The sequence below is a fragment of the Pipistrellus hanaki genome (assembly GCF_964339955.1).
Source record: "Pipistrellus hanaki genome assembly, chromosome: 16".
Lineage (NCBI taxonomy): Eukaryota > Metazoa > Chordata > Mammalia > Chiroptera > Vespertilionidae > Pipistrellus > Pipistrellus hanaki.
Window position 1 is genome coordinate 29,565,938 of NC_140518.1, and position 27,187 is coordinate 29,593,124.

The following is a 27,187-nucleotide window of genomic DNA, read 5'->3' on the forward strand; positions in this document are numbered from 1 at the left end:
CCAAACATACTCGGGAGCCAGGCAACAAGGCTAACATCTTTACTTCTATGCGGAAGGGTGCGCACATTGGTCTGGAAGCCTGTTCACACCAAGCAGGTGGGCTGCGAGGCTCTGTAATCCCTGAGGCATCTCTTGATTGGAGCTCAGGCGCACAGTCTTTCACGATTGGCGAATTCAAAGGAGGGGTTGGCTTTTGCTCTTTCAAGATGTCCCTCATTGGGGCTGGGTTACGTCATGGGGGGCATTACAGGATTCTGTTGAAAAGAGACCAGGAAATCAGTGTGGGCTTGTACCCGCACCCAGGCCCCCACACACTCTAGAGGGGATGCTCCAATGTGAGGCTTCCACCCATGGATTCTCCCATTCGCCTACCCTCTCCTGTCAGCCTTGGTGCAACTTCCTGTCACTGTCCCAGCCCCCATCATGGCCACCTGCCCTCAGCCCCTCCACAGGCAGCTCCCCTAACTCCAGGGCTCCCCGCCGACTTGTACCAGCAGGAGGGAGCGGGTTGTGCACTGATGGAGCTTGCAGACTTACAGCGAACTTCTGTCCAGGGGTGCTCTGCACTATATGGATGACAGTTTGTGTCTGGAAGAAAGAAATTGAGTTTTCACCTGCTCTCACCAGCGCCAACACCGCCATCTGCCACCAGAGAGCACCACTTAACACACACCTTCCCAGCAGCTGCAGGTGGAGAACCCTCTCAGTAGCCCAGATCAGACCCTGAAAACTGCAGGGTTCTGGTATTTCTCCTCTAAAGAGGGTGAGGTAGGGGCAAAAGTTCCTTCTCGAGAGGAATGTACCTTCTTTTGTGGCCTGTTGGCCCCTCTTCCTTCCCTGAGGAATTTCTCTAGCATAGTTTCACTTTGCAGGAAGAAGTAATTGAGGGCCATCATGTCCACAGAAAGGCAGGGGCTTGGGCAATTCAGCTTGTTTTCCAATTCATCAGCCCAGCCAACCACCCCTGCCCCCAAAGGGTCAGGAGGGTGGCACAGAGGTCTGGCCTCAGCGGTGCCAGTCGCCCTGTGGCAGAGGCCTAATGCCTGGCCCTACCTCCTCCTTTTAACCCACAGGAAGAACCAAAGTGAAGAGTTTCCAAGAGAGCAAGAGACTTACAATGGTAGCCTTGGTGGTCTGACAATAATTTCGAGGCTGAAGGGAACGAAAAATAAAAATGGTGGTTAATATTGGTGCCACTGGATGGGGGGATGACAAGCTGAAACGGTGGTCAGGAGTGCCTCCCAGACCCAAGCTCGCCTCCTTCCTGCTCCCAAGCAAGCCACCCTGAGCCTGTGGTGCCCAGATGCTCACCCACCATCCCAGGTAACTGTGGTTAAAAACAGGGAGGGGGCGGGCGGAGGAGAGGGGACATCCTGCCGGCTCCTCTAGAGAGCGAGAAGGATGTGTCTGACATAGGACATACAGCTCACCTCAGCTCCCAGAGGCAAAACCATTACTAGCCATGTCCTATTTCACCAGGAGAGTGAAGACTAGTATTTAGTGAGGACCACTGTGTGCCAAGCTCTGGCTTCAGTGCTTCGTGAGGGAGGCATCCTTAGCTTCCCTTTTGCTAAGTGAGAGGAGAGGTTCAGAGAGGTTAAGCATCTTGCCCAAGCCTGTCCCAGTAGCAAGCGATCAAATACAAAATGGTACCCAGTTGTGTCTGGGTGTATCAGCATCTGGGTGTATCTGCCCAAGGCCAGGGCCAAAGTCGGGCTGCCCTGCAAAGGCTCCCAGGAGCTCCACCATCCTAAGGCCAGTGTGGCAGGTGGCAGGACTCACCCTGCAGTGTGATGGGCCACAGGAAGCTGGGGAGGGAGGCACCCTTGCCCCTTCCCCCACTGCTCAAGAGGCCAAGGAAGGGCCAGGCCCTGCTCCTGTTCCTGCCCTGGCCCCTCCCCACCCAGCAGACTGGTCTGCTTTCCCTGACTGGTCTCCCCTTCTACTGACTGTGCAAACCACACCCCTCCTTCATTGATCCAGTCCCCACTGCACTCCAGGTACTGGGCACAGTGCTGCATACACAAAGGGACAATTCTCAATCCCAAGCTTATGGTTTGGGGGAAAGAGCAGGTGGAATGACGGAGATCGACATGTAAGTACAGATATAACTGGACATGTTGAGTGGCTTGCACAGAGCTGTTAAAAGTCCATCAGGTCAGGGAGGGGTGGGGCATCCAGCAACCTGCCAGGCAGGGAGAGGACCTGAAGAGCCACATTGAAGCAGAGCACTGAACGGCAGTTAGGGGTTGGCTCGGGTGAGGTGACAAAGGGTCCTTATGGCCTCAGGACAGCAGATGCAAAAACATGGTGACCGGAAGGAGCCTGGAGTGAGTAATGGAGGCTGACGGAGGGTCTTGGTGGGTGAGGTGGGAGGCCGGCAGGTGGGCTGGCCAGGAGTAGGGAGGATTCTGTTCCTTCAGCTGGGGAACTGGAGCTCTATTAGCCTGGGGCCTTTTAGGTTTTTAAGGAAGGAGTAGATGCTATTAGATTTGCTATAGGCCCTGCTACCTCCTTCCTGGAACTAGCTTCTTTCTCAGACACTTTGTCTTTCCTGCTGACTGCTTAGCCTCCGAGGTTCACCTTATTTATTTATTTATTTATTTATTTATTTATTTAAATATTTTATTGTATTTTTTAAAAAATATATATATTTTATAGATTTTTTTAAAGAGAGGAAGAGAGAGGGATAGAGAGTTAGAAACATCGATGAGAGAGAATCATCGATCAGCTGCCTCATGCACACTCCCTACTGGGGATGTGCCCACAACCAAGGTATGTGCCCTTGACCGGAATCGAACCTGGCACCTTTCAGTCCACAGGCCAACGCTCTATCCACTGAGCCAAACCGGTTTTGGCAGGTTCTCCATATTTAAATTAATTTTCCTTTCTGCTCTCTGGGCTCATGTGCGTAACAGAGAGTCTCCCAGCATTTCACCTTAAGGATCTCATCAAAATGCTTTGAAAACAAAAGGTGCCATGGGATGAAGAGAAGCTCGAATGAGTCAAGTAAGAGTGGGAAGGCAGGGGCCCACAGGAGAGGACGAAAGCCAGGCAGGCAGGGACTGACAGAGTAGGCAAGAGGGAGAAGTAACAGAGATGAGAACAAAAGAGAGAGGAGCTCATATTTGTTGCAGGCCTACTGTGTGCTTTTCCCATTTGGGAGCGCATTCAAATACCAAAAGTGGAAATAACATCTCTAATCCAGGCCCTGGGGCCCAGTGGCAATGTGGGCCAGGCCTACCCCAATCTTCCCACTTTTCACAAAAAGTGAGACATTCAGATTTCCATGTGACATCACCGGACCTGGAAAATGTTTGGTAAAATGCCCATAACATTTACCACCTTCACCATTTTCAGGAACACAGTGGAGAGCCATTCAGTACCTTCACACTGTGGTGCAGCCATCACCAGCACTCAGCTCCACAACACACACCGGCTCCTGACCTTGTACATATTGACACCACATTCAAAGTTGGAAAACACAGAGAGAGTCCAATAGACCCTGGGGTGGCCCATGGGGGCCATTTCGTGTCCTCTGACATGTATCCCCTCATTGTGCCCACACAGTACCTCCTGGGGAGGCTGTGACTGTGCCCCTTGCACAGATGAGGACACTGAGGCTGGGAGAGGCAGACTCACTTGTCTGAGATCCCACAGCTCGTGACAATGGGTCTCATGGAACCACACGGCCTGGTAACAAGTGTGGGAGTAGTGACAGACAAGGCGGTAAGGAGTCTTGCTGAGGCAGGTGCTCTGGACAGAAATGGTGCCATAAGAAGGATGGGGCAGGGATAGCCAGAGGTATGTCCTCTCCCCAGAGTCACCTGGGTGAGAGATTAGCTGGAACCCTTGGCTCCTCCCAACAGGACCTAGGCATAGCAGACTGGCTCCTGCACCCAGCCCCTGGGACAGGTGCCATTTGGACAATCTGACCTGGTCCTTGGAGTGGGTGACAGAGATGTCTATGTGCTCCACGGGGCCGGTGACAGAGATGTAGTTAACAAGTTTGTAGTTCACGCGGTGTGTGTAGGACACAAAGTGATCACCATCCACCAGCACCTGTCAAGAGGAGCACATAGTCCAGGAGAGGGTCCTACAGCAGGGCAAGGAGCACACCTGAGCACTAGGACCCCTGCTTCTAGAAATTAAGGCCTGTCCAGTTTTCACCTCCATCCCCTGTAGGTGGGGGCCCAGCCTTCAGAGCTGTCCCAGTTACAGGAACACACATGTGATCCCAAATCCAGCCAAACCCAGTCACCATTTGGCTCTAGTTTTGGCTTCTGAGTTCTTGTTTGATTATTGCTGTGGGTGTGTCTTTCTCAGCTCACAGGGGATGCCATTTCAATATGCGCATTTCAACGGGCATAAAGTGCTCCTGGGAGCAGAGGAGAGAGGGCCTCAGGTTGCACACTGAGGGCTTGGGAGCGCCCTTCACAGAGAGAAAAGTACAGACACAGCCATCCTGAAGTATGGTCACAACCATACTTTGGAAAAAAACTGCTGTTTGAATTTTAACCCTGCTATTCTGGCTTCTGCATGCACTTACTTGCTTAAACAATAGGTTAGTTACTTCCAGACTGAGGCCTGGAGATTCACAAAGGTAATTTTCCTGTGCTTGTGAACCAGAACTACAGGAGATCAATTCCCACTGACTCAGTAGCTCCAGGAGTAGAAACTGTAGATAACCTTTAGAGAGTAGTAACTCTGCTTGATTCTGCCTCTGTAAAACTGCTTTCCAAGATGGGGCCACATTCCAATGTCCGGCAGGATGTGGCTGGGAGCTGCCTGCGGGCTGTTCCCAGCAATTAGAATTTAGAACAAAGGAAAATTTTTGTGGTTTGGACCTTTAAAAGGACTGCCTACACCTGGAACAGCATGGTCATAAGCGTGGCCACCTGCGTGTAGTGCTCTTGTTGCAGTCCAGGCCAGTTCAATAAATCCTTGCCTGCTTTTTTAATCAATCAGCAGCCTCCGGTGGTCTTATTCTGACTCCAGGGTTCGACCCCACAACAATCCCCCTCCCCCAGCCCAGCAGCACTGCTCTGCCTGCAAGAGCAATGACTCCACCCGCAGCCCTGAGCCACCCCTGGGCCCGCAGAAGGGCTGCCACAGCATCACCACAAACAGGTGCTGTCAGGGACCTGGAGCGGACAAGGCTGCAGCAAAGGATGGAAGTCACCTGGGACCCAGGCCAATATCAGCTCTTATTTCCTGGTAACAAAAGCAACAGGTGCTCTGTAAGTGCAGGTGAAGAGTGTAAAGTCCTGTGTTCTGTAGAATGGCATTGCTTGGGTAATTAGTTAAAGGCCTTTCTCCCTGCCTGATAGGATAAGGGCAGTGATAGAATGCTGGGAAGCACCTAGAATTATAAGACCTATTACTCATGCTCTGTTAATGATTGGTTTATTCTGATTAAAGAAGGCACATTCTAACCTGGCTGGCAGTCCTGTGGGACCTGGGGACTTGCCTGGCAATGCAGCCCATTCTCCCGACGTGGAGCAGCCTATTCTCATGGAAAGATGAACAAGTTCCTTGCAAAGACCAGAGCTACAGCCCTTTGAAGATCCCCAGCACTTTTGCACACCTACAGCCTTCTCAAATCTCCAGCCTGCTTACCTGTTAACTGCCCATTTGGCATCCCCTTTGTCTACTTCCCTGTCAATCCTTTGTCCTTTTACCCAAAAAAAGCAGCTGGCTTATGTGGTGCAGAGCAGATTTTTGTGGATAATCTACTGCTCTCCCCATACTGCTGGAGGTGTTGGAATAAATGCTCATTATGATTCAGCACTGTCTCTGCTGAATTGGCTCAAGTAGTGACAGGCAGTGTGGACATGTTGGTTGTCTGTTTACAATAGGGCAGGGGGACAGGCAGTGGGAGGGTGGGAGGAGAATCCTTCTCACCTCGAATTGGGCTTTCTTCACCACGATGCGGATCTCAAAGGGCTTCTCTGTCTGGAAGGGCATATGCATCTTCCTCTCTTCATACCCCCAGCGCCCGTTCTGCTTGGTGTTACAGACCACATACCAGCCCGCTTCAAACCGAGGGTTGAAGTGGAAGGCAATGTCATCGTTACTGAATCCCTCATGCAAGTTCACAATAAACCTAGGTGGATGGAAATCAGTGTTCTGGTTTATTCTAATGGTAGAAGCAGGAGGGCCCGGGGCCTCTGACTTCCTTGTGTGTGTCTGCTAACTTGCCTACAATCTGTGAGGCAGGTGTGCACCCACCCCATTTTGCTGCCTTCCTTTGTGTTTACCTAATTTGCTCTTAGTGTGTTTTGTGTAATTATTGCATGTTGCCCTTTGCAGTGTGACTTTAAGCAGGAATTGGGTAAAGATCAATGTAGACTCTAGCCTTAGGAAGCATAGGTCTTGGAAACTGACCTCACATTTGCATGAACAGGCCATCCAATCAGTGATTCTCTCACATCATTGATGTTTCTATCTCCATGTCCCTCTCCCTTCATCTCTGAAATCAATAAGAATATACTTAAAAAAAAAAAAAAAAGAGTCTTAACCTCTTTGGCTTAGTGGATAGAGCATTCAACCACTGACCAAAGGTTGAGGGTTTGATTCTGGACAAGAGCATGCGCCTCTGTTATAGGCTGGATCTTTGGACCTGGTTGAGGAGTGTGAGGGAGGCAACCAATCGATGTGTCTCTCTCACTTGGATTTTTCTTCTTCTCTGTCTCTCCCTCTTCCTTCCACTCTCTAAAAATGATTAGAGGGGAAAAAAATCCTTGGGCAAAGATTAACAAAAAATAAATTAGAAAAGAAAAGAAAAAGAAACTTCCAAGGAGCCAGGCTCACCAAAAGGCCACAATACAAGTTTGTTTGGCCTTTTCCCAGACACGTGGCCAGGAACCAGCCCCAATATGAGGTTCTCCCTGAGGCATCACTGTCTACTCCAGCCTTCCGTGACCTGAGCATGATGTGGTCCACAGCCTGCTTCTTGGGGTCATTCTGTTGTCCCAACTAATGCACAGCACCCAGGGAATTCTCCCCACTTTTGTGTCTTCTGCTTCCCCCACAGGGCCAGGCACTGTACCAAGCCTGGAGGTGGCTTTTTAGACATTCTATTCAATTCCTGCAGAGCCCATTTGGTGTCTCTGTGGAGGAGGCCTAGCTCTGGGGGCCTCTTCAATACCAGCTACCTCTGGAGGCCCTCAGCCAGTCTGAGGACAGGAAAAGGAAAGGAGACTCCCACTGACTCTGAAACCAGAAAACTGACTCCAGATTCCTCTGTACATGAGGCTATCGTTTCTGAAATATCTCTGGGTGTATCTGTCCCTTGGTGGTCATCCAGCTCCATTACTCTGGTCCCAGGGATGAGAGTGCAAAAGGGCCCATGGGAAGAAGTGGGGACAGTAGGACAGGAGGCAGGCAGAGGGAGAAGTAGAGAGAAGGGATGGAGGGTCAGAGGTGAGGGCTCAGCTTCCCCAATGGCAGGGTTTAGGGCCATCTGGGAGCCTCACCCTCCATGGCGTCTCCTGGAGGCACTTAGAGTTTGGGGAGATGTCACAGGGTGAGTGTGCCTATGCCCACCTGGCAGGGAAGGGGATGGTGGATAAAGTCAATCGGAATCTACAAGCTGAGATGAGGTAGGGCCAGGCCTGGGATGTGAAGGGATCTAGAAGGTCCCCAGGCCCTGTGTGAGGTGATGAAAGGAGCACTGGGGACCAAAGACATCTGGAATTGAGACAGAGGCTCCCAAGAGAGGGCTGTGCATGCCGAAGGGCTTCTGTGGGCACCGTCGGCTTCAGCAGGCAGCCACCAGGTGAGAGGGCCCCACGCAAATCAGCAAGAGCCCCTCACCTCCTCACCACCCGGACCTCAGCTCGGGCAGCCAGGGCTGGGCCAGCATTAGAGGGTGCTCAGCCTCTGAGAAGATGGCAAAGTCTTCCCTGAGCCCCAAAGTCCCCTCTTGTGTGGGAAACAGTGCCGAGGAGATGTTTGTATTTTGAATTGCCTTAGTGTTTTTTAGGAATGAGCTTGAAATAGAAGGAGATGGGATTACATTTGATGCCAAGTTTAAATATTTCCACATCCGCCAAATAAGGGCCATGGAGTAAGTGTAGGCCGTCATGGGAAGTAAAGGAGGCATTGTCTTTGCATCTCTGGGTCTTCGCAAGCAAAGTTCAATCCTAGCCCATAAACATCTGCTCTGGGCTGGCCGAGACCGTGAGCTCCCGCTCTGCCTGTGTCTCTGGGGAGTCTATGTTAACGGTGTCCAGATGCTATTGGCAGAGGGCAGGGGTGCCATGCAGTGTTGGCAGGGACCAGGCCCTACTCTTCAGCATCCCCTTAGCCAGGCACAGGCAGCTTGGACAGTGTTGGGGAACCAGCCTGAGGTGACAGGGGCCATGGTTTGCTAAGGGGCTAGACTGAAGGAAACAACAGTTCCAGGTACCTGGTTCCTAAGGCCTTAAGAAAAATTCCTTTGATAGTGATCACATGTCCATCCTTGAGACCCCCTTCGATGGGGTGTGCCTGCCGGGAGAAGAGGGAAGTCAGTTAGGGCCCTGCTCCCTCTCTCCAATCCCTCTGGCACTTGCTAATGGCCTCCTAATCATGCTCCACACTTCCAAAGCCCCACCGTGTGTCAGGCACCTTTAAGATACCCTAGATATGCTACCTCCATCCTCACCCCAATCCTGGGAGGCGGCTCAAGGATTACCCCTATTTACAGATGTGGAAACTGAGGCCCAGAGAGCTAACAGCAGCTCACCTGAGGCCACCTGGCTAGGAAACGGCTGAACCCAGGGAGGCCATCTCCTAAGTCAGTGCCCAGGCCTGGCTGCTGGGCTCCCAAGAAGCCCTGCTGACTTCCCCTTTCATCCCAACAGAGCCCACTCTTCCAGTGCTGCCCAGTGCCCTCCTGCCCTCAGCACCCAGGACAGGTTAGGCGCACAGAGGGAGCTCAGCACATGTGTGCAATGCACCATTGTGGTGATTATCACCCCTGGGTCCTGACCGGCCTGAGGCAGAGGGTGTGTCAGAATTGCCCCATAGGGCAAGTCAGCCCCCCATGCACCCTCTGCCACCCCATTCTGGTTTCCCAGAGTGGCTTCCTTGGCAAGCAAGCCAGTCAGCCCTGCAGCATCGCCTGTGCCCACAGACTGGGAACTCACTGCGGCCACGAAGGAATGCGAGCTGCTGCTGGCCCCCATCTCTTCACCACCCCTGTGGTCACGGCTGCTCCTCACACAGCCAGGCAGTTCTCTGCACTGGGGAGAACTTTACTGTGAAACAGAAAACAAAGCTATTTGGCAGTTATTCCATGGGGAGGAGCCAGGAGTAAGAGGACATTGATTTAGAGAAAGAGAAAGTGAAAGTGCTGGGGCAGAAGGGGCCAGGATGGGACTCAGGGGCAGATAAGTAGACACTCCCACTCCACTGACTTTTCATTCTTCTCTGAATCGTTTTCTGTTCGTGTACAGGTTCTTAGAGCCTAGCCACTGACATGACAGCGAGTTTTAGAGGCTGATGCCCATGGGTGTATGGCTGTGTCTCCTGATGGCTGTGTTGCAATGTCCAGAAAACATAATTTTCAAAGATGATTCTGTTGTGGGGTCAAACCCTGGAGTCAGAATAAGACCACCAGAGGCTGCTGATTGATTAAAAAAAGCAGGCAAGGATTTATTGAACTGGCCAGGACGGCCCCAAGAGCACCATACACAGGTGGCCACACTCATCACCACGCCGTTTCAGATGTAGGCAGTCCTTTTAAAGGTCCAAACCACAAAAATTTTCCTTTGTTCTATTTCTAAATTTTAAATGCTCGGAACAGCCTGCAGTGCCACTCCCAGCCACGTCCTCCTGGACATTGGAATGAGGCCCTATCTTGCGAAAGCAGTTTTTTTTTTTTACAGAGACAGAACCAAGAGGGAGTCAGTAATCTCTAGATTATCATCTACAGTTTCTACTCCTGGAGCTACTGAGTCAGTGGGAATTGATCTCCTGTAGTTCTGGTCCACAGGCACGAGAAAAATGCCTTTGTGAGTCTCCAGGCCTCAGTCTGGAAGCTGAAGTAACTACCCTATTGTTTAAGCAAGTAAGTGGGTGCAGAAGCCAGAATAGCAGGGATAAAATTCAAACAGCAGTTTTTAACTAAGTATGGTTGTTACCATACTTCAGATTCATGTCTTATAAACTATTGCCAGCCATGTCACAGCTTCTAGCTAAACACTTAGACAAGCACCCAGACTGTGCCACCCATTAAGTTCCCCTTGTAGAAAGCTCTGGGTAACCTAGATAACTGACCTTATGAATGACCCCACTTTGACCTTCCTGCACTCTAATTCCCACCTAACCACCCTGTCTTGGACCTCAATAAAGGCAGAACCCTAGTCCCTGATTTCTCTCTCTCTCTCTTCCTGCGACCTTGCTGTGTGGCCTCCAGGACTTGTCAGTAACAAACCTGTGCCTTCAGTGTAGCATGATGGCTGCTGCTGAGGTGCATCTTTCAGTCACAATCAGAGCCACAAGGGTGGTTTTGTCACCACATTGGCTCTGATTAGGGAACTGTCTGTGGGGGCTCAGCGCAGGTAGGATGGGGCCAGGTGAGTGCCCCAGGCCTTTCTAGCCATTAGGTTGAAACTATCCGACATAACAGCATGGCAGTTCCTTCAAAAAATTAAACATAGAATTACCCTTTGATCCAGAAATTCCACTTCTGTATATATACTCTAAAGAACTGAAATCAGGGAATTTACAGTAGCATTATTCACAATAGCCAAGAGATGAATGGAATAACAAAATGTATCGATATAAAATGGAATTACCCCTTAAAAAGAAAAGAAAAAAATTTATAATTCATTAACATTTATTTTACAAGAAGCAATTTTCAAAGAATACATTAAAAACCATCCAGCCCTAGCCAGTTGGGCTCAGCAGATAGAGTGTCGGCCCTGGGATTGAGGGGTCCTGAGTTTGAATCTGGTCATGGGCACATATCTCAGTTTCTGTCTTGATGCCTGGCCTGGTTGGCACACATGTGGGAGGAAACCAATCAATGTGTCTCTTTCACATCAATGTTTCTCTCTCTGTGTCTCTCCCCTTCCCTTCTATTCTCTCTAAAATACTGATTCTATTGCATTATAAATATTGAGAGTGTGAATCAAAAGGGACCACATGCTAACCTGGCCATCTCAAGAAAGGCCTGCATGGAAGCCTTGCAAACTCAGAGACCTAAAATAACCACAAAGAACGGCCTGAAGGTAACATTTTTAAATTAAAAATCAGTTTATGAAGGACACTCCTATCTTAGGCTGGCATTTCACCTGGGAAGATCAACAATTTATTTGGACTGTAATGCCCCATGTATATACAGAAAGTCCCACCTATTTCTCCCAGATATTGAAAGCTGATTTAAATTTTCTAGACTTCCCACTCTAATCCAGTATGTAGATGAATTATGCTGGGACATTACTAGACTCTCAAAAGGACAGTAACTTTTCATTGATAGCCCGGCCTCTATATGTCCCATTGAAGTCAGACAAACCCCATCCAATTCAATGGACCCCTGCAGGGAAGCAAGCTGTAGATGCTCTCAAGGAAGTACTGTCTAAAGCTCCTGATCTGGGGCTTCCAAACTGTAAACTTCTCTTCTTCCTTTCCACACATGAAAGCGATGGAAATGCTTTAGAAGTTCCAACTCAGAAACATGGAGATCACCACAGACCTATAGCGCATTATACTCAGCAACTAGACTCAGTGGCTGTATGAGGTCCGTCTCAGCTACAGTCTTGTTATGTGGACAAACAGAAGGGATGGTGATGGGCTCTCCTTTAACTATTTATGTTCCTCATTCTGTCATTGGGCAGTTCAAAAGGTTCTTGAGGCCAGGAAGCCAACCAATGATGTGCCATCAGACTTCACCTGCAGTACCTATAGGTTTGGGTGAATTCCTCTCTTCTCAAAGATCCCCAAATATATCGAGGTCTCAGCCTTCCTCACTCACCTGGCATGGCTGTGGGTAAGCAAGGTACCAGGCTGAATTTTCCAAGGGGTTGTATTAGCTCCAGAAAGTCCTCACCGGGGAGAGGACACTGTCCCTGGGAGGCCCCAGGGCACCCCCTTCCTGTGCTAAGGGAAGGCTCTCTGTCCATGGGGAGAGCACAGCACAGGGTGACTGGCAGGAGGAGAGGTTAACCAGTGAAATCTACCATCTCAGGCCTCCCAGCCATAGGACTAGCTCCCTTGCCTTAGCTTCCTCAGTGATAATGACTCCATCAGGAATGTGTCCCCCTAGGCAGAGTGGCCAGAATCAGAAGAGCAAAATCTGGCATTGGACCCCAGTGTCCTGGAGAATGTGGGAGAGACTGACACTCTGGGATGAGGGGACAGAGATGTAAGAATTAGGAAGTTTTTCCTATCAAAGCTATAGTTTAGATATTCTCTTCATTTGTTTTTTTATACCTTTATTTTGTACTCAACTCCACCCAGGCCTTCCTTCCTCGAAAAGACAAAGGCATAGCTCTCCCCATTTCCGAGTTAAAGTCTAACATGTAGTTAAAACTGCAGACTTTCCTGCAGGAGACAAGACATAGTTTTGCACCATTTCCGGGCAGGCATTTGGAACAGCCCCTCTTGTAGAGATTACTTGTAGCTCTTAGTCAATCTTCACATTTCTCTAGTAGTTAATGTCTTCTCTTTAGCCAACTCCCTACAAAACTGAAGAGTCAGCAGGGTGATGTGTTTGAGAGAGACTGTGAGGTAGAGGGCAATAGGAGTGGCAAATTCTATGACAAAGTAGGTGCCATCTCTCTCATTTAAAGGGCCAGCATTCTCTCAACTCTAACCTGGATGAATTACCGGTAAGTCATTTAATTTCCTCACCTCTGCTGGGTCAAAGTTTGAGCTCAGCTCCTGGCCAGACCCAGAGGCTGAGGCCTCTTTCCTCCTCTTCCTCTCTGGAGGTTCAGAGGGCAGAGACAGGCCCCCGGGACAGAAAGCTCCAGGGGCTGGTGGGAGTCTTTCAGCCAAAGAGGCTGCTGTCCCAAAGGTTCTGAGGAGCTTCTGGGGCCAATTTCCCTGGCTGTTCCTAGTTATCCTGGCAACAGCCCTGGCCATTATCAGGGCAACCCCTACAGATGGGGAAACTGAGCAAAGAGGATCTGGTAACATGCCCAAAGTCACCCAGCAGGTCCATAACAGAGGGGCGTGTGGATCCCAGTACCCATGTGTGAAGCCTCACACAGGCTGCTTCTCAGGATGAAGCACAGACATCCTGACTCCTGGCTCCCTGAGGGCTTCCCCAACCAAACAGCGAGTCATCTCCTGGCTGTGGTTCCAGCTTCCACCCTGGCCTCTGAGGAGGCTGGGCCAGATGCGGCCGGCAGGGCTTGGGAAAGGAATGGGGGTGAGGCCTCCAAGGCAGACCCTCATGGTGTTCAGCTGGTCAGCGGAACAGCCAGGGTGTGCGGTCTTCCCGGCACACTTTGGAGGAAGAGGAAGGTGGCTCCTGACTGCTGTAAATCACTGGGTCACCCAGGGAGAGAGTGACTGGGTGTGTCTGGCACCTGTAGAGACTCCACCCACCATCCTTTTTGTCTGACACCAAAGCCCTGGTTGGGTTTTTTGTTTGTTTGTTTTGTACTCACCCAATAATATGGTTTTAAATTTTAGAGAGGAAGAGAGAGAGAGAGAGAAAGGAGAGAGAGAGAGAGAGAGAGAGAGAGATCTGTTGCCACCAGAATGCACTCCTATAGAACACCAATCCCACAACCTTTTGGTGATCAGGAGGACACTCTAACCAATGGAGCCACCTGCCAGGGCACCAAGGCCCAGTTTGAACTCTCTCCTGCCCTTTGGGACTGCCCTCTGATGTGCATAATTACTAGTAGCTTTTGGACCCAAGGATAGAAAAGTACAAACCGGTCACCATGATAAGTGTCAGGGCCCAGAAGGAGGTCGGGGATCCCCCATCTGACAGACAATGATCCTAAGGGGACAACTTCTCACCCTCAGCCTCCGCACACACACTTGAGAAACCAACTCAAAAGTCTGGCCCACTTTCTGCAACTCCACCTGCAGAACTTTTTCAAGGTGAGCCCAGGGCCATGCCAGGGTTCTTGCTGAGGGCAGGTGGAGTGTGAGGCCCAGGCAGCTTCCCCCTCAGCGCTGTGCTGCTGCCCACCTGCCTACCCTGTGCCCCACCCAGGAGGGGCCCTGTCACTTCACCTCCCGGCCCTTGGGAAACTGTTTGCCGAGGCTGGGAGAGGCTTCCACGGGGCCTGTCCAGGGCACAGTGACCTCTTAAACCTGGGCTGCCACCTGCCTGCCTTCCCCCATGACTGTTCCCCCTGTGGGCACCTCCCCTTTGGGGTAAACAAGGCACCCTCCTTCCCCACCATCTGGGACATCTGGTAAGTGACCTCAACGTCTCTGAGTCTCAGATTCTCATGGATGGTGTGGGGATAATAAAGCTCAGAGGCTTTATACTCGGCCACCCATACAGGGCCCTCACATGTGGCCAAACGGTGGGAAAGGCTGCCCTTTGCATCCCACACTGCAGGGCAGCCCCCTCCTCCCTCACTCCCCAGAGGGCCCCTCTGCTCACACCCTGGACCTGCCCTGTTAACTCACCCCCAGGGAGCAGACACCCCTCAGAGGTCTTCCCTGCTGCCCCCAGACTCCGAGCAATACTCCACATTTCTACAGCCCCCACCACGTGCCAGGCAGCATTCACACACCCTAGATATGCTACCTCCATCCTCACCCCAATCCTGGGAGGCGGCTCAAGGATTACCCCTATTTTACAGATGTGGAAACTGAGGCCCAGAGAGCTAACAGCTGCTTGCCTGAGGCCACCTAGCTAGGAAATGGCTGATTCCAGGGAGGCCATCTCCTAAGTCAGTGCCCAGGCCTGGCTGCTGTGCTCCCTGGAAGCCCTGCTGGGTTCCCCTTTCATCCCAACAGAAAAAAAAACATTGAAACCTGTAAAGAATTTTTTTATTTTTTTTTTGTGAGTTTATTTGAGCCTTACTGTCGACATATGTCGGGAAGCAGAACCTCAAAGGATTGAGATAATGCTCTGGAGAATGACGGGTTACATTTCTATATTTATAAATTTCAATCAAAGGAAAGGGACTTAGGTGAGTTACATGAAATTCATTGGTGATAGATTAGGGAGGTGGGACAAAGGGAATCTGGGATAGGGTAAAAGGTTAAATGATGGACATGAGCTTCTTTTCCAGAGATGGATACAGGATACTCTAACCAAATTAACAGTTGACAATTAGCCTGATAACAATAACAATGAGGTAATGTCTCCAGTCCATTTGTTGTGCCCTGAGGGGTCCAGGGTAAAAAGGAAGTTACAAGTTACCCAGACATCTCACAGATATGTTATCTCAGATGCAGGTAGGCAGAGGGGCTCAGTAAAAGATCAAAGTTGATCTTTGTCAGGTGATATATCTGGGATATGACTACCTACTATAACCTGTTAGATATTTAATTTTTAAACCATCAATTGTGGTTATCTTAGGTCTCTGGGTTTGCAAGACTGCCACGCAGGCCTTCCCTCAGCTTGTCAGGTTAGCATGTGGCTCTTTTCTTTCACACATTTAAGAAAAGAAGTGTTAGTTCATAGTGTAAACCATACATTAAACAGGTACTATATAAAAGAAAGGTTAAAACAGAGAATCATTTGTGGATCTGGAATAAATTAACTCAATTTACATTGTGTCTAATGGGAAAATTGATTCGGTATTTTAATAAATTGCTATTCGAACAGGCTTCCAGAATAATTTAAGTTTGAGAACCTGGGTTCTACTGTTTTAGTAAGTATACGCGTTATAAATAAGGCAGAGCCTCCAACTCAGAGGTCCTGGTAGAACACAAATCATACTCGGGAGCCAGGCAGCAAGGCAAACATCTTTACTTCTATGCAGAAGGGTGCGCACACGTGGTCTAGAAGCCTGTGCACACCAAGCAGGTGGGCTGCTAGGCTCTGTAATCCCTGAGGCATCTCTTGATTGGAGCTCAGGCGCACAGTCTTTAGCGATTGACTAATTCAAAGCCTTTGCTGTTTCAAGATGGTGCCTCTCAGGGGGGCAGAATTATGGGATTCTGTTGAAAAGAGACCAGGAAATTCAGGGTGGGGTCACACCCGCACCCAGGCCCCCACGCACTCTAGAGGGGATGCTCCAGTGTGAGGCTTCCGCCCCTGGATTCTCCCATTTGCCTTCCCTCTCCTGTCAGCCTTGGTCCAACTTCCTGCCACTGTCCCAGACCCCACCATGGCCACCTACCCTCAGCCCCTCCAGAGGCAGCTCCCTTAACTCCAGGGCTTGAACCAACAGGAGGGAGCGGGTGTGCTGATGGAGGTTGCAGACTTACAGGGAACATCTGTCCAGGGGTGCTCTGCACTGTGTGGACCAAAGTTTGTGTGTGGAAGAAAGAAATGGTGTTTTTCACCTGCTCTCACCAGCGCGAAGACCACTATGGGCCACCAGAGGGCACCACTTAACACACACCCTCCCAGCAGCTGCAGATGGGAAACCCTCTCAGTAGTCAAGACCAGACTCAGAAAACTGCAGGGTACAGGTGTTTCTCCTCTTAAGAAGGTTAGGTAGGGTGAAAAGTTCCTTCTGGAGAGGAATGTGCCGCCTTCCTTTGTGGCCTCTTGGCCCATCTTCCTACTCAAGGGAATTTCTCTAGTGTAGTTTCACTTTGGAGAAAGAAGTAATTGAGGGCCATCATGTCCACAGAATGGCAGGGGCTTGAGCAGTTCAGCTTGTTTCCCAATTCATCAGCCCAGCCAACCTCCTCTACCCCCCAAAGACTCTCCCGCACCCCCATCAGGGTCAGGAGAGTGGCACAGAGGTCTTGGCCTTAGCTGTGCCAGTCACCCTGTGGCAGAGGCCTAATGCCTGGCCCTGCCTCCTCCTTTTAACCCACAGGAAGAACCAAAGTGAAGAGTTTTCAGAGAGAGCAAGAGACTTACAATTTAAGCTGCCATGGCCTGTCAATGACTTGGAGGTTGAAGGGGATAAAAATAAAAATGGTGGTTAATATTGGTGCCACTGGATGGGGAGATGGGGAGATGACAGCTGAAACGGTGGTCAGAAATGCCTCCCAGACTCATGCTCACTTCCTTCCTGCTCCCAAGCAAGCCGCCCTGAGCCTGTGATGCCCAGATGCTCACCCACCGTCCAGGTAACTGTGGTTAAAAACAGGGAGGGGAGGGTGGAGGAGAGGGGACATCCCGCCGGCTCCTCTAGAGAGCGAGAAGGATGTGTCTGACATAGGACATACAGCTCACCTCAGCTCCCAGAGGCAAAACCATTACTAGCCATGTCCTATTTCACCAGGAGAGTAAAAACTAGTATTTAGTGAGACCTACTATGTGTCAAGCTCTGGCTTCAGTGCTTTATGAGGGAGGCATCCTTAGCTTCTCTTTTGCTAAGTGGGAGAACAGGCTCAGAGAGGTAAGGACCTTCCCCAAGCCTGTCCTGGTAGCAAGCAATCAAATATAAAATGGTAGCCAGTTAGGTCTGGGTGTATCAGCATACCCTGTTCTTCCAAGGTCAGGGCCAAAGTCGGGCTGCCCTGCAAAGGCTCCCAGGAGCTCCACCATCCTAAGGCCAGTGTGGCAGGTGGCAGGGGCCCACCCTGCAGCGTGATGGGCCACAGGAAGCTGGGGAGGGAGGCACCCTTGTCCCTTCACCCACTGCTCAAGTGGCCCAGGCCCCTCCCCACGAAGCAGACTGGTTGCTTTCCCTGACTGGTCTCCCCTTCTACTGACTGTGCAAACCTCATCCCTCCTTCATTGATCCAGTCCCTACTGCACTCCAGGCACTGGGCACAGTGCTGAGGATGCACAAAGGGGCATGTCTCAATCCCAAGCTTATGGTTTGGGGGAAAGAGCGGGTGGAATGATGGAGACAGATGTGTAAGTACAGTTATAACTGAACATGGTGGCTGGCTTGCACAGAGATGTTAAAAGTCCATCAGGTCAGGGAGGGGTGGGGCATTCAGCAACCTGCCAGGCAGGGAAGATGCCCTGAGGAGCCACACTGAAGCAGAGCACTGAAGGGCAGTTAGGGATTGGCTGGGGTGAGGTGGCAAAGGGTCCTTATGGCCCCAGGACAGCAGATGCAAAACAGTGATGGCCAGAAGGAGCCTGGAGAGAGCAGTGGAGGCTGATGGAGGGTCTTCGTGGGTGACGTGGTAGGCTGGCAGGTGGGCTGGGCAGGACTAGGGAGGATTGTGCTCCTCCTGCTGGGGGACTGGAGCTCTATTGAGCCTGGGGGTTTTGGGGTTTTTCAGGAAGGAGTAGATGCTATTAGATTTGCTTTTGAAAGGGTTGGTGTGAGGGGGTGAGGGGTGTGGAGTCAGGTGGCCTAGTCCAAGGAAGTGGCTTCAGGAAGGAGAGGCCTTGTGCACTGGAGGGATATTGAGGAAGGGAGTGAAGAATGGAGGACGACTCCCAGATCACATACATGCACTGTGCCTGGTGGATGGAGATAGGGAACCTTGGGTGGGCATGATGGGGCCTATAGGCCCTGGTGCCTCCACGCTGGAACTAGCCTCTCCCTCAGACCCTCTGTCCTTCCTGCTGACTGCTCAGCCTCCCAGGTTCTCCATGTTTAACTCACTTTTGCTTTCTGCTCCTTGGGCTCAGGTGGGTTACAGGGAGTCTGGCAGCATTTCACCAGAGGAATCTCATCAATAAACTGTGAAAACAAAAGGTGCCATGGGATGAAGAGAAACTCGAATGATTCAAGTAAGAGTTGGAAGTCAGGGGCCCAGACAAGAGGGCGAAAGCCAGGCAGGCAGGGACAGACAGAGAAGGTAAAAGGGAGAAGTAACAGAGATGAGGACGAAAGAGAGAGGAGCTCATATTTGCGGCAGGCCTACTGTGTGCTTTTGCCATTTTGGGAGTGCATTCAAATACCAAAAGTAGAAATAACATCTCTAATCCAGGCACCTGGGGCCCTGTGGCAATGTGGGCCAGGCCTACCCCAATCCTCCCAGTTTTCACAAAAAGTGAGACATTCAGATTTCTATGTAATATCACCTGACCTGGAAATGTTTGGTAAAATGCACATAAAATTTACCACCATCACCATTTTCACTAGTAGAGCCGGGTGGCATTCAGCACCTTCACACTGTGGTGCAGCCATCACCAGCACTCAGCTCCACAATGCACACCGGCTCCTGACCTTGTGCATGTTGGCACCACATTTAAAGTTGGAAAACGAAGAGAGAGTCCAGTAGACCCTGGGTGGCCCATGGGGGCCATTTCGTGACCTCTGACATGTATCCCCTCATTGTGCCCACACAGTACCTCCTGGGGAGGCTGTGACTGGGCCCCTTGTACAGATGAGGAAACTGAGGCTGGGAGAGGCAGACTCACTTGTCTGAGATCCCATAGCTGGTGACAATGGATCTCATGGAACCACATGGCCTGGTAACAAGTGTGGGAGTAGTGACAGACAAGGCGGTAAGGAGTCTGGCTGAGGCAGGTGCTCTGGACAGAAATGGTGCCATAAGAAGGATGGGTCAGGGATAGCCAGAGGTATGTCCTCTCCCCCGAGTCACCTGGGTGAGAGATTAGCTGGAACCTTTGGCTCCACCCAAAGGGCCTAGGCATAGCAGACTGGCTCCTGCACCCAGCCCCTGGGACAGATGCCATTTGGACAATCTGACCTGGAAGCTGATGTCTCTCTGCTCCACGGGGCCAGTGACAGAGATGTGGTTCGCGCGGTGGAAGGGCACACGGTGTTCATAGCCCACAAAGTGATCTCCATCCACCAGCACCTGTCAACAGAAGCACATATATCAGGAGAGGGATCCCAGACCAGGGTGGGGAGCACACCTGAGCACTAGGACCCCTGCTTCTAGAAAGCAAGGCCTGTCCGGTTTTCACCTCCATCCCCTGTAGGTGGGGGCCCAGCCTTCCAAGCTGCCCCAGGTAAGGAACACACAAGTGATCCCAAATGCAGCCAAACCCAGTCACCACTTGTCTCTAGTTTTGGCTTCTGAGTTCTTGTTTGATTATTGCTCTAGGTGTGTCTTTCTCAGCTCACTTGGGATGCCATTTCAATATGCTATTTAAATGTGCATAAAGTGCTCCTGGCAGCAGAGGAGAGGGGGCCTCTGGTTGTACACTCAGTGCCTGGGAGCGCCCTTCACACAGAGAAGCACAGACACAGCCATCCTGAAGTATGCTCGCAACCATACTTAGGTAAAAACTGCTGTTTGAATTTTAACCCTGCTATTCTGGCTTCTGCACCCACTTACTTGCTGAAACAATAGGGTAGTTACCTCAGCTTCCAGACTGAGACCTGGAGACTCACCAAGGTAATTTTCCTGTGCCTGTGGACCAGAACTACAGGAGGCCGATTCCCACTGACTCAGTAGCTCCAGGAGTAGAAACTGTAGATAACCTTCGCAGGGGTCCTCAAACTTTTTAAACAGGGGGCCAGTTCACTGTCCCTCAGACCGTTGGAGGGCCAGACTATAGTTTAAAAAAATACTATGAACAAATTCCTATGCACAGTACACATAACTTATTTTGAAGTAAAAAAAAAAAAAAAAAAAAAAAATGGCTAAAACACCTGCATGTGGCCTGTGGGCCATAGTTTGAGGATGACTTCTTTAGAGATCGCTAACTCTGCTTGATTCTGCCTCTGTAAAACTGCTTTCACAAGATAGGGCCACATTCCAATGTGCAGCAGGATGTGGCTGGGAGTGGCCCTGTGGGCTGTTCCCAGCATTTACAATTTAGAATTTAGAACAAAGGAAAATTTTGTGGTTTGGGCCTTTAAAAAGACTGCCTACACCTGGAACAGCATGGTCATAAGCGTGGCCACCTGCGTGTAGTGCTCTTGTTGCAGTCCTGGCCAGTTCAATAAATTCTTGCCTGCTTTTTTAATCAATCGGCAGCCTCCGGTGGTCTTATTCTGACTCCAGGGTTCAACCCCACAACAATCCCTCTCCCCCAGCCCAGCAGCACTGCTCTGCCTGCAAGAGCAATGACTCTACACTGCAGCCCTGAGCCACCCCTGGGCCTGCAGAAGGGCTGCCACAGCATTACCACAAACAGGGCTGTCAGGGACCTGGAGCGGACAAGGCTGCAGCAGAGGATTATAGTCACTTGGACCCCAGGCCAATATCAGCTCTAATTTCCAGGTAACAGAAGCAACAGGTGCTCTGTAGGTGCAGGTGAAGAGTGTAAAGTCCTGTGTTCTGTATAAAGGTATTGCTTGGGTAATTAGTTAAAGGCCTTTCTCCCTGCCTGACAGTGATAAGGGCAGTGATAGAATGCTGGGAAGCACCTAGAATTGTAAGACCTATTCCTCATGCTCTGTCCACGGTGATTGGTTCATTCTGATTAAAGAAGGCACATTCTAACCTGGCTGGCAGTCCTGTGGGACCTGGGGACTTGCCTGGCAATGCAGCCCAGCCTCCCCACGTGGAGCAGCCTATTCTCATGGAAAGATGCACGACTGCCTTGCAGAGACCAGAGCTACAGCCCTTTGAAGGCCCAGCCCTGGCATATCACTAGCCCTTAGAAGATCCCCAGCACTTTTGCACACCTGCAGGCCTTCTCAAATCTCCAGCCTGCTTACTGTTAACTGCCCATTTGGCATCCTCTTTGGCTATTTCCCCATGAATCTTTTGTCCTTTTACCCAATGGAAGCAGCTGGCTTATGGGGTGCAGAGCAGATTTTTGTGGATGACCTGCTGCTCTCCCCATACTGCTAAAGGTATTGGAATAAATGCTCCTTATGATTCAGCACTGTCTCTGCTGAATTGGCTCAAGTAGTGACAGGCAGTGAGGACACACTGGCTGGCTGTTTACAATAGGGCAGGGGGACAGGCAGTGAGAGGGAGGGAGGAGAATCCTGCTCACCTCGAAATGGGTTCTCTTCACCAGGAAGCAGATCTCAAAGGGCTTCTCTTTCAGGAAGGGATTTCTCATATTCCTCTCTTCCTGCTCCCAGAGTCCTTTCTGCTTGGTGTTACAGACCACATACCCGCCCTCTTCAAACCGAGGGTTGAAGTGGAAGGCAATGTTATCGTGACTTAATCCCACATGAAAGTTCACAGCAAACCTAGGTGGACGGAAATCAGTGTTCTGGTTTATTCCAAAGGTAGGAGCAGGAGAGCCCGAGGCCTCTGACTTCCGTGTGTGCCTGGGAACTTGCCTACAACCTGTGAGGCAGGTGTGCACCCATCCCATTTTGCTGCCTTCTTTTTTGTCTACCTAATTTGCTCTTATTGTGTCATGTGTGATTATTGCATTGTGCTCTTTCCAGTGTGACTTTCCAGAAATAAACAGGAATGGGGTAAAGAACAATGTGGACTCTAGCCTCAGGAAGGATAAAACTTGGAAACTGATCTCACATTTGCATGAAGATGAAAATCCAGGAATATGCCCAGAAGCAAGAGCCTCTCATGCCCAGTGGGCACTGGTTAGAGACCAGCCTACCGCTGCTCAGTTGGGAAAGAAGAGAACAAATGGAGAAAACAGGTGACATTGATGGAATTTACCTGCAAAGATGGTGACTAACAGGGGGGCATGGGATGGATATGGGCTTGCCAGGCAGGAGAACTTCCGGGATATGTGTCTGTCCCTCATCGGAGGCTGGTGTGTGTCCCACACATGAGGTGTGGAGTGGTGCCCTAAAGTCCGTAGGCCTGGACCCTGACCCCAACTGGTACTGTTTATCATTTGGTAATGATGACACAATAGCAGAGCATGCTATTGTGTCCTCACTGAATGCAGAAAAGGGGGTGACTCCCTTCTTTGGGGGTGATTACTGAGGCAATATTCAGAAAGCCCCCACATAAGTGGAGACTCATTCCTGTCTCTCTCCTCAGAAGAAAGTACTCACCTTAAAAACTTCCTTTGGGTTTTGAGGTGAGAAATTAAAACAAAAGAACCTTCCAGCCCAGGCAGTGTGCTCAGTGGTTGAGCATCGGTCTATGAACCAGGAGGTCATGGTTCAATTCCTGGCTGGGATACAGGTCAGGTTGCAGACTCAGTTTCCAGCAGGAGGCCATCCAATCAGTGATTCTCTCACATCATTGATGTTTCTATCTCCATCTCCCTCTCCCTTCATCTCTGAAATCAATAAAATTATATTTAAAAGAAAAAAAGAGGCTTAGCCTCTTTGGCTCAGTGGATATTGTGTCTAACCACTGACCAAAGGGTGAGGGTTTGATTCTGGACAAGAGCATGCGCCTCTGTTATAGGCTTGATCTTTGGACCTGGCTGGGGAGTGTGAGAGAGGCAACCAATCGATGTGTCTCTCTCACATGGATGTTCCTCCTTCTCTGTCTCTCCCTCTTCCTTCCACTCTCTCTAAAAATCATTGGGGGAAAAATGTCTTTGAGCAAAGATTAGCAAAACAAACAAAAATAAAAACACACAAAAAAAAAATTAGAGAAGAAAAAGATCTTTTAAAGGAGCAAGAGTCACAAAAGGGCAACAATACATGTTTGTTTGGCCTTTTACTTTGTTTGGCCAGGAACCAGCCCCAATACGAGGTTCTCCTCGAGGCATCACTATCTACCCCAGCCTTCCCTGACCTGAGCACGACCCACAGCCTGCTTCTTGGGGTCACTCTGTTGTCCCAACTAATGCATAGCACTCAGGGAATTCTCCCCACTTTTGTGTCTTCTGCTTCCCCCACAGGACAAGGCACTGTTCCAAGCCCAGAGGTGGCCCATTAGACATTCTATTCAATTCCCGCAGAGCCCATTTGGAGTCTCTGTGGAGGAGGCCGAGCTCCGGGGGCCTCCTCAACACCAGCTCCCTCTGGGGGCCCTCAGCCAGTCTGAGGACAGGAAAAGGAAAGGAGGCTCCCAGTGACTCTGGAACCAGAAAACGGAGTCCAGATTCCCCTGTACATGAGGCTATCGTTTCTGAAATATCTCTGGGTGTATCTGTCCCTCGATGGTCACCCAGCTCCATTTCTCTGGTCCCAGGGATGAGAGTGCAAAAGGGCCCATGGGAAGAAGTGGGGACAGTAGGACAGGAGGCAGGCAGAGGGACAAGGAGAGAGAAGGGATGGAGGGTCAGAGGTGAGGGCTCAGCTTCCCCAATGACAGGGTTTAGGGCCATCTGGGAGCCTCACCCTCCATGGCATCTCCTAGATGCACTCAGGGCTCGGGGAGATGTCACAGGGTGAGCGTGCCTATGCCCACCTGGCAGGGAAGGCGATGGTGGAGAAAGTCAACTAGAATCTACAAGCCGAGATGAGGAAGGGCCCAGCCTGGGATGTGAAAGGGTCCAGAAGGTCCCCAGTGCCCTGTGTGAGGTGATGAATGGAGCACTGGGGACCAAAAACATCTGGGATTGAGACAGTCTTCCAAGAGAGGGCCGTGCGTGCAGAAGGGCTTCTGTGGGCACCGTGGGCTTCAGCAGGCAGCCACCAGGTGGGAGGGCCCCACCCAAATCAGGCAAGAGCCCCTCACCTCCTCACCACCCGGACCTCAGCTCGGGCAGCCAGGGCTGGGCCAGCATTAGAGGGCGCTCGGCCTCTGAGAAGACGGCAAAGTCTTCCCTGAGCCCCAAAGTCCCCTCTTGGGTGGGAGACAGTGCCAAGGAGATGTTTGTATTTTGAATTGCCTTAGTGTCTTCTAGGAATGAACTTGAAACAGAAAGAGATCGAATAACATTCGATGCCAAGTTTAAATATTTCCACATCAGCCAAACAAGGGCCACGGAGTAAGTGCAGGCCTTCATGGAAATAAAGGAGGCATTGTTTTTGCATCTCTGGGTCTTCACGTGCAAAGTTCAACCCTAGCCCATAAAGATCTGCCCTGGGCTGGCCTGAGACCGTGAGCTCCTGCTCTGCCTGTGTCTCTGGGGAGTCTATGTTAACGGTGTCCAGATGCCATTGGCAGAGGGCAGGGGTGCCATGCAGTGTTGGCAGGGACCAGGCCCTACTTTTAAGCGTCCCCTTAGCCAGGCACAGGCAGCTTGGACAGTGTTAGGGGAACCAGCCTGAGCTGACAGGGGCCATGATTTGCTAAGGGAAAGGCTGGGGGAAACAACAGTTCCAGGTACCTGGTTCCTAAGGACTTAAGAAAAGTTCCTTTGATAGTGATCACATGTCCATCCTTGAGACCCCCTTCGATGGGGTGTGCCTGCAGGGAGAAGAGGGCAGTCTGTTAGGGTTCTGCTCCCTCTGTCTGTTGCCTCTGGCACTTGCTAATGGCCCCTGGACTCCTAATCATGCTCCACACTTCCATAGCCCCACTGCGTATCAGGCACCGATCAAACACCCTAGGTATGCTACTTCCATTCTTACTGCAATCCTGGTAGGTGGCTCAAGGATTATCCCTAATTTACAGATGTGGAAACTGAGGCCCAGAGAGGGAAAAGCAGCTCCCCTGAGGCCATCTAGCTAGAATCTGCTAAACCCAGGGAGGCCATCTCTTAAGTCAGTGCCCAGGCCTGGCTGATGGGCTTCCTAGAAATCTTGCTGACTTCCCCTTTCATTCCAACAGAGCCCACTCTTCCAGTGCTGCCCAGTGCCCTCCTGCCCCTCACACCCAGGACAGGTCAGGTGCCCAGAGGGAGCTCAGCACCATCTGTGCAATGCACTACTGTGGTGATTATCACCCCTGGGTCCTGAGAGGCCGGTGAGACTGGCCCGGGGCAGAGGTTGTGTCAGGATTGCCCCATCGGGCATGTCAGCCCCCCATGAATCGTCTGCCACCCAAGTCTAGTTTCCTAGGAGACCCAGCGCGGCTTCCCTGCAAGGCAGCCAGTCAGCCCCGCAGCATCGCCTGTGCCCACAGCCTGGAACTCACTGCGGACACGAAGGAATGAGAGCTGCTGCTGGCCCCCATCCCTTCACCATGCCTGTGGTCAGGGCTGCTCCTCACACAGCCAGGCAGTTCTCTGCACTGGGGAGAACTTTACTGTGAAACAGAAAACAAAGCTATTTGGCAGTTATTCCATGGGGAGGGGCCAGGAGGAAGAGGACATTGATTTGCAGGGGTCTTCAAACTAAGGCCCGCGGGCCACATGCGGCCCGCAGAGGAGTCTGATCCAGCCCGCCAGGTTTTTTGGGCAGTGAGCGCAGCCGAGGTGTTACAGTAGGAATTAGTAGTTCATATAGTCCGGCCCTCCAGCTCTCTGAGGGACCGTGATCTGGCCCTCACTTTAAAAAGTTTGAGGACCCCTGATTTAGAGAAAGAGAAAGGGAAAGTGCTGGGGGAGAAGGGATCAGGAAGGGACTCAGGGACAGGTAAGTAGACACTCCCACTTCACTGACTTTTCCTTCCTCTCTGAATCGTTTTCTGTTCGTGTATAGCAGTGTTTCCCAAACTTTTGAAATGCGTGTACCCCTTCTATAATATTCGTAACGCTGAGTACCCCTGGTACTCATGAGAACGTAGAATTAGGCGCAGCTAAGCACGGTGCAGTGCATATCCCCACCAATCTGCAGTGCAATGCATAACCCCACCAAACTCTTCCCATACCCCTGGGGGTACGCGTACCACACTTTGGGAAACACTGGTGAACAGGTTCTCAGAGCCTGGCCACTAACATAACAGTGTGTTTAGAGGCTGCTGTCCATGGGTGTATGGCTGTGTCTCCTGATGGCTGTGTTGCAATGTCCAGAAAACAATGGGCTGCTTGACAGGGCCACATAGGAAGGGCTGGTGGTGGTACTGGAAGGCCTGGTTTTACCCATTTTACACACAGAGAAACTGAGGCTCAGAGAAGCTAGGGCACATGTCCAAAGTCACAGGCAGGGCTCTCTACGGTAGCCTGTCCTCTATAAGGACAGTTAGATTCACAAAAAGGTATTTCTCTCTAAAATTCTATTCCTCTTGTGAATATGTCACAAATAGAAAAACCTCATAATGGATGTTATGATGTCTGTTATGTGATGCCCAGGGAGCTTCTGAGTTCCCTCCCAATGAATTTAACATCTTTCTTCACTCTTCCCTCTCTCCTCCTCTCTCCCTTTTCTTTCTCTGCTTTAGAATATGGAGAGGAGCCCTGGCTGTTTTTTTGCTCAGTGGTTAGAACATCAGCCCACAGAGCCAAGGGTCTCAAGTTCCATTCCCAGTCAAGGGCAGGTACCTCCATTGCAGGTTCAATCCCCAGCTCCAGTTGGGGTGTGTGTGGACACAACCAACTACACATCATCTCTCTCACACATCACCTCCTTCCCTTTCAATCTGTCTGAAAATTAATGAG

The 27,187-nt window shown here is 50.8% G+C and overlaps 1 protein-coding gene across 2 annotated transcripts; it reads right to left on the minus strand.

Annotated features, from left to right (window-relative positions):
* Window positions 1–122: 122 nt before the first annotated feature.
* LOC311611053 (galectin-9-like) lies at window positions 123–27,187 on the minus strand. 2 transcript variants are annotated; one of them, XM_084862785.1, is made up of 8 exons: window positions 25,786–27,187; window positions 25,037–25,116; window positions 21,872–22,073; window positions 19,663–19,773; window positions 18,609–18,686; window positions 1,117–1,152; window positions 492–588; window positions 123–254 (listed from the first exon to the last, which is right to left on the minus strand). In XM_084862785.1, the coding sequence occupies exons 1-8, from the start codon at window positions 25,822–25,824 to the stop codon at window positions 214–216; spliced, it is 684 nt and encodes a 227-aa protein (XP_084718911.1). In that variant the 5' UTR covers window positions 25,825–27,187; the 3' UTR covers window positions 123–213. The 2 variants fall into 2 exon arrangements, with proteins under 2 accessions (XP_084718911.1, XP_084718912.1); XM_084862786.1 differs by having other exon boundaries at window positions 147–254; window positions 538–588.

Coding starts and splice junctions, on each gene's coding strand:
- LOC311611053 (XM_084862785.1), bottom strand. CDS start 25,824: ATGGGGGCCAGCAGCAGCTCTCATTCCTTCGTGTCCGCA. Junction 22,074..25,036: donor CTTAAGTCCTTAGGAACCAG/GTACCTGGAACT, acceptor CCGTCCACCTAG/GTTTGCTGTGAACTTTCATG. Junction 18,687..19,662: donor AGAGAGACATCAGCTTCCAG/GTCAGATTGTCC, acceptor TTGTTTTCACAG/TTTATTGATGAGATTCCTCT.